Source organism: Babylonia areolata, chromosome 29, assembly GCF_041734735.1.
Source record: "Babylonia areolata isolate BAREFJ2019XMU chromosome 29, ASM4173473v1, whole genome shotgun sequence".
Classification (NCBI taxonomy): domain Eukaryota; kingdom Metazoa; phylum Mollusca; class Gastropoda; order Neogastropoda; family Buccinidae; genus Babylonia; species Babylonia areolata.
Window position 1 is genome coordinate 3,018,600 of NC_134904.1, and position 12,500 is coordinate 3,031,099.

Below are 12,500 nucleotides of genomic sequence, written 5' to 3' on the forward strand. Positions count from 1 at the left end.
TATTATTATTATCATCATTATTACCATCATTGCATGAACTCACCGTAGAGGGACTGGATGGCCTTGATGTCGTCACGCCCCAGACGGTCGGTCAGGCCGTAGTAGGGGTACATGAGGGCGTCCGGGTCCCGGGAGTGGGACAGCCCCAAGGAGTGACCCAGCTCGTGTGTAGCCACCAGGTACAGGTCGCTCACCTCCTTCGTTTTGGCGGAGGACCAGTCCTCTTCGTTGTCGATGTGCATGTCGCCGTCAATGTCGCCCGGACCCGGCCCGAAGGCGTGCGCCAGAACTTTGCCTGGAGAGAGAGTGGACCATAGGACTGTAGGAATAACTCAAATCATGATTCTGAGGTGGTGCTGTCTTTGGGTAGAACTTTGCTTGGAGGGAAAATAGAAAGGAAAGATGGGTGATTAAAGAAACTTTTTTTTTTTCGCATCCCTATCATCTACACCGTTTCAGTGGCGTTACTCCACCCCCGAAAGCGGAGTATGGCTGTCAACATGGCGAGGTAAAAACGGTCATACACGTAGAAGGCCACTCGTGTACATACGAGTGAACGTGGGAGTTGCAGCCCACGAACGAAAAAGAAGAAGAAGTGGCGTTACTCCCACGCCGCCCATTCCGAGTTCCCCCCCTTACACAGCCACACCCGGCCTCGTCTGTCGCAGTCCCAGACTGAAGACACTGTGGTTGGTTTTAGTGTTCACTGGGCGGTCATTGTGCGGAAAGAGGGGTGACTGTAGGGACTTAGGTTTTGGGTTTTTGTTCTTTTGTGGGATGGTTATTGTGCTGGTGTGGTGTTGTTTTGTGTCGTGCTGCATTTGGTTAGGTTTTTGTGTGGTGTGGTGTGGTGTGTGGTAGTGTGGTGTGGCGTGGTGTGGTGTCGTGTTTGGTGTGGTGTGGTGTGGTTTGGTGTTGTGTTGTGTTTGGTGTGGTTTGGTGTGGTGGTGTGAGATGTGGTGTGGTGTTTGGTGTGGTTGAAGGTATTGTGAGGCGTGGGTTGTTTGGTGGGGTGGTGTAGTGTGGTGTTGTGTTTGTTGTGTGTGGTGTTATATGGTAGACTATGGTTAATCTGCGCTGGCCAGATTATATAAAACGCACGCGCGCGCACAAACACACACACACACACACACACACACAGGGCTTACCTTTCCCATCAAAGGGGTAGTCGTCACCATGGTGACGGGCCCCAAACTTGATGTCAATGTCAACCTGACCTCCCGCCCGCTCGTCGAACTCAAGGGGCGTCACTCTGCGCCAGGCGGAGAACGCTTTTTGCAACACTCGTCTGCACAGGCCATGTCAAAGGTTAAGTCAAGTTCAAAGGTCCCACCGCATTTTTGCGGACATAGGGGTCGTGAATTCATCATCATTCACTCTGTCCGGAACTCGGCATAGGATCTAGGAAGGCGGGGCCCAGTCCTCTCCTTCCGCCACTTTTAACCCTTTCACCGCCAGTCAATTCAGAGTGCAGAATTCCCTTGTGCTATAAACACAGTAAATATGGTGTCTATGTACAGCTGGGGATTCCCCCTGTGATGGGTAGAAAATATGGTCTATCCAACCGCCGAACATTAAGAGCAGTAGGTTCATGGATAACAGACCCATGATCTGGTCACCCTTCTGTGACATGGGTCCTCTACCTAGCTGCTGCATAAATGTGAGTTTGGCAGTGAAAGGGTCAAACCCTCCCACCCCACCCCACCCCACCCCCACCCCCCGATCCCGCTCAGTCCTGACTGAATCTACCACGGCCACTAACCTATAAATAGATCCATTCTATATATGTCCGTGGGCCACGGCGCCTCGTGCAAGCCATATATATATTATTAATATGTATATTAAAGATATATTAATTGTATATGATATATATATAATATTATATATATATATATATATATATATATAGAGAGAGAGAGAGAGAGAGAGACGACATGGAAATGAAAGAACAATGAGACGAGGAGAATGAATCATCAAACAACAATAAAGAGAAGTAACTCTTTTCAGTCACAAGGTACACAACTTCAAGTCAATGCTGCTCATGCTGCCGATTCAGCTAGCACACAGGGTAAATCTTCTTCTTCTGCATTCGTGGGCTGCAACTTCCACGTTAACTCGTGGGCTTTTCAAGTGTATGACCGTTTTTAACCCGCCATGTAGGCAGCCATACTCCGCTTTCGGGGGTGTGCATGCTGGGTATGTTCTTGTTTCCATAACCCACCGAACGCTGACATGGATAACAGGATCTTTAACGTGCGTATTTGATCTTCTGCTTGCGTATACACACGAAGGGGGTTCAGGCACTAGCAGGTCTGAACATATGTTGACCTGGGAGATCGTAAAAAATCTCCACCCTTTACCCACAAGGCGCCGTCACCGAGATTCGAACCCCGGACCCTCAGATTGAAAGTCTAATGCTTTAACCATTCGGCTATTGCGCCCGTCGCACAGGTAAATGAAAGGAACGCTGAAACAAACCCAGACACTTATTTCCTCGAAAAAAAAGAAGCTTCGGCTGATCATTTTAACATGTGCACTTTGCAGCAATGTCAGAAGGAATGTGCAAACATTAATTAGCTTTTAATCAGGGTTGGCATAGATATTAAATCCTGAATATGCTAACACAGAATATACGGACAATACAGAATTAGCAAACAACTTGGATTTTTTTGAGTAGCAAATGGGGTGTCATCCGTGCAGCATATTCAGGATTATTAACTTGAAATGAGGCAGTGCTAGTCTTGAAAAAAAAAAAAGAAAAAAAAAAAAGAAGAAAAAGCTATGTGCCGTGTGTGTGTGTGTGTGTGTGTGTGTGTGTGTGTGTGTGTGTCCTCACCGTTGCACGGAAGAGGTAAGTTGCCTGGTGGAGGAAGTGTCCAGTTTCCAATTCAGTCTGTTTTTGTCCCACTTGGTGCCTGCCAATCAACACCCACAGAAACACAGCGTCAGCGAAATGATACACCACAGTCAACATCACAGCCACACACCACAATCATCATCACAACCACACACCACAAATAACATCACAACCACACACCACAAATAACATCACAACCACACACCACAATCAACATCACACCACACACCACAATCAACATCACAGCTAAACACCACATCATCACAACCACACACCACAAATAACATCACAACCACACACCACAAATAACATCACAACCACACACCACAAATAACATCACAACCACACACCACAGCATCACACCACACACCACACCATCACACCACACACCACAGTCAACATCACAGCCACACACCACAATCATCATCACAACCACACACCACAAATAACATCACAACCACACACCACAATCAACATCACACCACACACCACAATCAACATCACAGCTAAACACCACAACATCACAACCACACACCACAGCATCACACCACACACCACACCATCACATCACATTGCGCAACATCACACCACACACCACACCATCACATCACACACCACACCATCACACCACACACCACAATCATCATCACAACCACACACCACAGCATCACACCACACACCACACCATCACACCACACACCACAATCATCATCACAACCACACACCACACCATCACACCACACCATCACATCACACACCACACCATCACACCACACACCACACCATCACACCACACACCACACCATCACATCACACCACACACCACACCATCACACCACACACCACACACCACACCATCACACCACACACTACAACACTGCGTGACCATTGCACAATTGTTTACTTGGTTGTTTTAACTTTAATGTTTTAATGGTTGCGAGATGAACTGAAACAACTATTCAAAATTGAAGCTTTGACAATATAGGCTATATTTTAAAACACAGGCAAAAAAACCAACTGTAAGATATATATATATATATATATATATATATATATAGAGAGAGAGAGAGAGAGAGAGAGAGAGAGAGAGAGAGATACATTTGTGTGTGTGTATGTGTGTGTGTGTGTGTGTGTGTGTGTGTGTGTGTGTGTAAGACAAAACAAAACAAAACAAAACAAAACAAACCAACTGCTCTGAATCAAAGATCAGAAAGGAAAGGCAGTAAATAAAAACAACAACAACAACAACAACAAAACAAAAACAAAAGCAAAACAAACAAACAAACAAAAAAACCCAGTAACATGAGTCTATTCCTTAATCAGATATGCTGTTTATGACGACGATGACGACAACAACAACAATACCACTACTACTACTACTAATGATAATAGCTAACACACACACACACACACACACACACACACACACACACACACACACACACACACACACACACACATTATAGACATGTTTTTTGTGGTCCCACATACCCATCAGTGCGTAGCTGGAAGGTGATTGGCTGCCCGCGTGTGTCACGTGAGAGGAGTCCTCGTTCTCGTCGGGTGGAAGGTCGGCCACCCCGCACCGACGGTCCCTCTTCATCAGCTTCAGGGTGTCCTCATCCAGTGTACCCGTCTGACTCAGCCCGAAGAAACTCTGGAACCGTCTGTGGAGGCACAGTGGATGTTGGTGTCGTTTGCTTTTGCACTCGCTTCACTGGTCTCATGTCGTTGTGTGTTGTATTTTGTTAACCTGTGTTTGTGCTCCGTCTGCATAAGGTTAGCAAATTATTCTCTGTGTGTGTGTGTGTGTGTGTGTGTGTGTGTGTGTGTGTGTGTGTGTGTGTGACTTGTGTGTGTATTGATTTCCTCCTTTCTCTCTCTTGTATTATCTACACTAATCTATACATTTTCCTTACGAGGGCAGGATGAAAACAGGCCAATAAGTGTCTATTCATTTTCCCACAAAAAAAAAAAAAAAAAAAAAATCAGTTTTGATTTCGATTTCTCTCTCTTGAAAATCCAAGTCTTTTTTTTTAATTTTATTTTATCTTTTTTTTTTTTACATTTTCTTTTATTCTTCATATCATTTTATTTCATCATTTCATTTCATTTCATGTTATCTTATTTGGTTGGAGTGGAAATTATCTGATTAATTTTGTTTTACTCGAGACAGAAAGACTGAAATGACTGGAATGATATCAAGTACAGCTATGTGTGTTGTTCCTCTTCACCTTTATTTTCCCCAGTAGACCCAGATTACTACGCACTGTTGAACAACCTTCACACCCCAATAGACCCAGATTACTATGCACTGTTGAACAGCATTCACGTACCATGAGGTTTAGTGTGCGTTGGTGTAAGAGCTGTTCTTTCCCCACTCCTAAGTACCTGTTGGATGATTCAACAGCAGCACAGGATCTGTTTGTATGTTTGGAGATATAACACACACACACACACACACACACACACACACACACACACACACACACAACAGATAGAGACAGACAGACAGACATAGACGAACATTACGTCAAACGCTGTGACCTCACCTACCGCCCTATATCCCTGGACCAAGGAAGTCTGCTGACAACAACTTAAAACCACGACGCACTTTGAAACTGCGCATCCACTTGACATTGTTTACATCCAAGATCGACCAATCGCCTTTCATCACTACCACCACCACCACCACAACTTCAAAGCTCTGTGGTCTACCACTGTGTGGCTGCCACTGTGACGTCACTCACCTGATGGCCTTGGTCTGTTCATCCTCTTGTTGACCTGCGGCACTTCCGCCGGGTGGCGGGGCCAGGAAGTCGAGCGGTTTGCCACTGCGGTGATAGCCGAACTGGATCAGGTAGTTCTGGGCGGGACAGGATGCAAGCATTGCAGCGTGTTAGAGACGTACGTAACAGTGTTGTGATGATGATGTTGATGATGGTGATGGTGATGATGATGATGATGGTAATGGTGATGATGATGATGATGGTAATGATGATGATGATGCATGCATGCATGCCAAGGGAGGAGGAGCATCGAATTCAGCAGAAGCTGAACAGAAGAAGTAAAGAGAACAGTCTAGAGCGCCGCAGCCAGATCTGATGTAATATGATGTAATGATATGTGATGCACTGGCTGCAGCTTCACAAAATCGTGTAGGCCAACACACACACACACACACACACACACACACACACACACACACACACACACACACACACATGTACATACGTACACACATGTACGTACGCACACACATTTACATACGCACGCATACACAAGCACACGCAAGCACATAGATATGCGACGTGCGGAGAATAAGTACGCATACATTAAGAAACTGACCATTCACATTATACTTATCGCGTTTAAACTATCAGCAAAAAATAATTAATATAAAAGGATATTGCTTGCACAAACCAAACACGAAGGGGAGGGGAAAAAAATCATGTCTGCTGCTTTTTTTTACAATTTATATTATTGTTATCATCATCATCGTTATCCAGTTTACAAAAAGAGAGAGAGGCAGCGAGAGAGAGAGAGGGGGTGGGGTGGAGTGGGGACACAGACAGAGAGACAGACAGAGGCACAGACAAAGACAGACGGACTGACAGGGACAAATGGATAATGTACAATGAAAAAAAACTTTGATGTCACTAGCAGTGAATACGCTGTTTGACATTAGGAATAGACGGCTTGTCTTCTTGTATGCAGGAAACACACACACACACACATTATCACATGAAACAAAGTGATACCAGTTTAAGTGGTTTTCAGCGGCGGGCTTTACTATAAGTGGAGTGAGGTAACGCGTCCGCATGGGAAGCGAGAGAATCTGAGCGCGCTGGTTCCAGTCACGGCTCAGCCGCCGATATTTTCTCCCCCTCAACTAGACCCTGAGTGGTGGTATGGACGCTAGTCATTCGGATGAGACGATAAACCGAGTTCCCGTGTGCAGCATGCACTTAGCGCAAGTAAAAGAACCCACGACAACAAAACGGTTGTTCCTGGCAAAATCATGTAGAAAAATCCGCTTCGGATTGGAAAAAAACAAAACAAATAAAACTGCACGCAGGAAAAAATACAAAAAAAGAAAGAAAAAAAGGGTGGCGCTGTAGTGTAGCGACGCGCTCTCCCTGGGGAGAGCAGCCCGAATTTCACACAGAGAAATCCATTGTGATAAAAACAAATACACACAAGAGAGGCAAGGCCTTCAAGACTCACTTGTGATACACTTTTAAAAAAAAATCCAAACTTTTTATGTATTGAGTATAATGCATTTACTGTTATATTTATATTTTTTGTATTCTCTAAACTTAGCACTTTGATCTGATATTCGACCCAACAAAAGATCTGTCGTTATTATCATTTTTTGTTCAAACAGGAACTTCTTTTGCTAAGCATGGAAGTTTTGTTTATTGCAAACGTTTTGGTGCAGACAGTAAAATAAGGGAAATTACTCTGTAATTAATGCTAGGGGACTTAGTTTGCTTTAAACTGATCTTTCTCATCTTAAAAATTACATTTTGAAATTATACTCAATACATAAAAAGCTTGGATTTTTTTTTTAAAAAGTGCATCACAAGTGAATCTTGAAGGCCTTGCCTCTCTTGTTTCAAAATGTTTATAAATAAAATAGATAAATAAGTAAAGAAAAAAGGCAATAAAATACAAATAAATAAAATACATAAATAAGTAAAGAAAAAAAAAAGAGAAAAAAAGAAAGAAAAAGAAAACGAAGACAAAAAAGGAAAGAAAAAAAGGAAAAAGGATCAAAACCAATTCCAAGCCCGGTTTAATTCTGATCCAGTACTTTTTGTTTGGCTTGGTTGTTCGCTTCCAAAGTGAAGCTGATGAGGAGTGCTCTGATAATCATTTCTAGCTATTTGCCGTACGCCAACCAAACCACGTCTTTCTACTGCTGCTGCTGCTGCTGCTGATGTAAAAGACGTCACATTCGTCTCGTGTATCTTTTATATTCTTCAAAGCGAAACTTGAAAGATAAAAAAAAACAGAAAGAAAGAGAGAAGAAGTTAGAAGTGAAATTCGTTTTCTGTATTTTCATCTCTCTTTTTTTTCCCTCTTATTTTTGTATTTGTATTTCTTTTTATCACAACAGATTTCTCTGTGTGAAATAAATCTGCTGGCCCTGATGGACTGATTGGTGAATTTTTCAAACATTCTGGTGAGACGACTGTTAGTTTCCTGGTGAAGCTGTTTAATTATTTGTTTGATAATGGAATCTATCCAAGCAATTGGACAGAATCAATAATTATGCCATTGTTTAAGAAAGGTGATATTAACAATGTAAACAACTATAGAGGCATTTCTTTAAGTGATATTAGTAGTAAGTTATACAGTTCCATTATTAACAATAGACTACAAGAATGGATAACACAGAATAACATAATTGGAGAATATCAAGCTGGTTTTAAAAAAGGCTATTCAACTATTGACCATATATTTACTTTAATGGCCGCAATACAAAAACAGTTTGCAAATAATAGAAAATTGTATGTTGCTTTTGTTGACTTTGAAAAGGCTTTCGATTCTATTTCTAGAAAACTTTTATGGCCTGTTTTGTTGAAAAATGGAATCAGTGGTAAGCTGTATCTTTGTGTGAAAAGTATGTATAATGAAGTGAAAGCGAGAGTGAGATCGGGGGCAAAATTATCAGATTGTGTGAATTGTATTCGTGGGGTTAAGCAAGGGGATGTCTGTAGCCCTGTCTTGTTTTCACTTTTTATTAATGAACTAGCGTTAGAAATTATGCAAAATGGTCAACATGGTGTTACTTTTGATTTGATTGAACTGTTTGTTTTACTTTTTGCTGACGACATGATTTTGCTGTCTATAACAACAGTTGGTTTACAGCGACAACTTAACAGTTTATACACTGCTGCAACTAATTTACAGCTGAAGGTAAATATGGATAAAACAAATATTGTTGTTTTTCGTAAGGGAGGGTATTTGGCAAGAAATGAAAGATGGTCATATGGAAGTGAAAGAATAACTGTCGTAAACGCATATAAATATCTTGGGATTTATTTTTCAACAAGACTTAGTTTCAACTTTGCATGTCAAGACATTGCGAATAAAGCAAAAAAAGCAGTTATTTTGATTCTTCATATTTTGTATAAAGTAGACTGTAGTTCTTTTAGTGTATTTGTTAGATTATTTGATTCGCAAGTTCAGCCAATATTACAGTATGGAGCAGAAATCTGGGGACTGGAAAATAGGATAGTAACAGAAAAAGTGCACTTGTTTGCATTGAAACGTTTTCTTAATGTAGACAATCGAACTCCAAATGATCTTGTTTATGGCGAACTGGGGAGATACCCTATTTATCTAAATTCTTATATAAAATGTATTAAATATTGGTTAAAGTTGACTAGAATGAATGAAAACAGATATCCATTTAAAGCATATAAAATGTTATATAGTTTGGATAATAATGGTAAGAAGACTTGGGCAACGAGTGTTCGTCAGTGTTTAAATACATATGGCTTTGCATTTGTATGGGATAATCAAGGGGTGGAAGATATTGCAGGTTTCTTAAAGTGTTTCAGACAACGTATTATTGATTGCAGGTGGCAAGACTGGCATGATCATATACAAACTAGTGATAGATTCGCACAGTTTAGACTTTTTAAAACATCACATGTGATTGAGCCATACATTGAGTTAGGACTGAACAGATATATAAAATGTACACTGACAAAATTTAGATTTGGTATTTCTAGTATTGCTTCTCATAGTTTTAGGTATAGCATTCTAAATGAACCCAGGTATACATGCCGATTATGCAGTTCGGGTAAAGAAGATGAATTGCATTTTTTGTTATGTTGCCCTGCTTTGTGTGACCTTAGACAAAAACTTATTCAACCGAAATATTATAGAGATCCGTCTAATTTTAGGTTCAGTTTACTCATGTCTTCAAGACAGGAATGTACTCTGCATAACTTGGCCATATATATATATGAAGGATTGAAGAGACTAAGTACAGTTATCTCGTGAATGTTGTTGAATATTTGTGTTGACTATTTTGGGTGATATGGTTGATATTGTGCTAACAATTTTTGGTTGATTTGAATTGTCTATTTACTGTGTCATGTCATTTTGTAATTATTATTTATCAATGATTCCCCCTTCAGTAAGGGGCTCTGGCCTTATCTGAATAAAACATTCGTTCGTTCGTTCGTTCGTTCGTTCTCTGTGTGAAATTCGGGCTGCTCTCCCCAGGGAGAGCGCGTCGCTACACTACAGCGCCACCCATTTTTTTTCGTATTTTTTTCTGCGTGCAGTTTTATTTGTTTTTCCTAACGAAGTGGATTTTTCTACAGAATTTTGCCAGGAACAACCCTTTTGTTGCCGTGGGTTCTTTTACGTGCGCTAAGTGCATGCTGCACACGGGACCTCGGTTTATCGTCTCATCCGAATGACTAGCGTCCAGACCACCACTCAAGGTCTAGTGGAGGGGGAGAAAATATCGGCGGCTGAACCGTGATTCGAACCAGTGCGCTCAGATTCTCTCGCTTCCTAGGCGGACGCGTTACCTCTAGGCCATCACTCCACACTATATCTCACTCTCTCTCTATATATATATATTGGGAAAATACTTTTCGGTTGCGTTCGAGTATCATTATCGTAACAATGATGACTAACAGAGAGACCAACGTTCTTGTCCGGAAAGGAAGCATGGAACATTTGTGTCATTTCCTTGAGATCAATGACAGATATCTTCTGCTTACAAATCACGTACTGTTGAACTGAGAGAGAGAGAGAGAGGGGGGGGGAGGGAGAGAGAGAGGGGGGTGGAAAGGGAGAGAGGGATGGAGAGAGGGGGAGAGAAAGAGAGAGAGAGAGAGAGGGAGAGGGGAAGGGAGAGAGAGAGGGAGAAGGGGATCGGGGTTCCAACCTTTCCAGACAGCTATTGGGAACGAGGATGATCGTTAACATTACCATCATTATTATGTAATGTTGATCGACATCATCATCATCATCAACATCATCATCATCAGATATCAGATGAGACAAGGAAAGAAAAAAAGAGGAAAAAAAAGAAGAAGAAAAAGTTTATCATATCAAACTGGAGAAATTTCTCCTGGCGCAATATTACAAAATAGATAAGTCATTGTTAATTCTTCTTCTTATTATTATTATTTTCATTACTTCAAACTCGAGAAATTTCGCCAGCTCCGATATCACAATATATACAGGTTACTGGGGTTTAAAAAAAAAAATTTTTTTTTTTTTTACATCATCTGTTATTGAAAATTTAGTCAGAGGCGCAATATTACAACACAGACAAGTTATTGTTATGATGATGATGGTGATGATGATGATGATGGTCATGATGGTTGTGATGGTGATGATCATGATGGTGATGACGACAACGACGACAACACGTGTGTTCAGTGTCAGTACTCACAGCGGCCAGGGCGGTGTCACTGTCAGGGTCCTCGTCCCGAACCTCCAGAGGCTTGCTGGCGATGGGGCGGATACGGCTGGCGGGGTCGTCCCTCTTGACCAGGTGCCGCTGTAGCGAGTTCTCTGCCACTGGTGGAAGAGTGCCCGTGGGGGGCAGTGCCGCAGTCAGCATCACCATCACGGACAGAGCCAACCATCCTGTTGTTGTCGTCGCCGTCTTCGTCATACTTGGTGCTTGGTTAAAGTTTGGATGATGGCGTACAGCGTCTTTTTTGTTTTGTTGGAAGATGGTGTCTTTCTTTGATGTTTCTTCTTCCTCAGGTGTCGGCACTAGAATCGACTGAAGAGGGCAAAGGAATGGTCAGTGCCCTGACTGATTTTAAAAATTTTTTTTTTATAACCAGTTTGTATTTATCTGACAATTTCTTTTTGGGGGGTGAAGTTCGCGTTTGTTCTTGTTTGTTTTGGGGGGTTTTCTCCCCTCCGTCGTGTAGAAACTGTGGGCGAATGTTCTTCGGGATTTGTTGAGACGTTTTCAGAGTTACAAATTGTACACGCTATGGTTGATCATGAACATACACAGAACAGCTCGTGTTTGAAGGTATGGTGATATATAGTAGATCCAACGAATGATGTTCACGAGGTATTTTCGCCAGAAAATGAAAAAAACAACTTGTAATCGTCGTTTCTGTCGAACGACTCGAAAAGAAATGATGAAACCCTGGACGTCGATGACCGTATTTATATCCTCAGACCCCCGATGTTCCGGAGTTGGAAAATGACCGGCGATCCTCTCGAATGTCAATCAGTCCGCGCGTGTTGGTTTTCAGCGCAGATGGGTGGTGATTCATGTGCCCGTCTCGCTTAATTAACCGATATCCGTGTGTGTGACGAGCGTTCAAAGTCCGGTGCGTCAGTGAATCATCCTGTCCTGTGTGCACGGGTCCTCTGCTGTGTGAGGTTTGAGGTTGGCCAGGGTGACGTCACTGCTGACGCTTCCTGTGTGTGAGTGGCACTTTGTATCATCGCACAGACCTCGACCGAGGCTCGAACGAACGCTCTGCACGCTGGCTGGTTGGATCCTGTATGACGGGCCAATCGCCATCTCCTCTTCTTGCATCTTCGCATTTAAAAAAAAAAAAAAAAAAAAAAAAAAAAAACCACACACACACACACAACATCCTGTGCTCATGATACGGTTGACTGTCAG

General features: G+C 42.2%; 1 protein-coding gene across 1 annotated transcript in view; it reads right to left on the reverse strand.

Annotated features, from left to right (window-relative positions):
- LOC143302170 (collagenase 3-like) overlaps positions 1-12,123 on the reverse strand; it is a 20,359-nt gene extending 8,236 nt beyond the window's left edge. The window contains exons 1-6 of the mRNA XM_076616709.1: positions 11,292-12,123; positions 5,608-5,723; positions 4,349-4,524; positions 2,837-2,915; positions 1,149-1,288; positions 44-295 (exon numbers count right to left, since the gene is read on the reverse strand). Coding sequence (XP_076472824.1) covers positions 44-295; positions 1,149-1,288; positions 2,837-2,915; positions 4,349-4,524; positions 5,608-5,723; positions 11,292-11,516 — 988 coding nt within the window. The 5' untranslated portion in view covers positions 11,517-12,123. The remainder of the gene's footprint in view (positions 1-43; positions 296-1,148; positions 1,289-2,836; positions 2,916-4,348; positions 4,525-5,607; positions 5,724-11,291) is intronic.
- Positions 12,124-12,500: the final 377 nt, after the last annotated feature.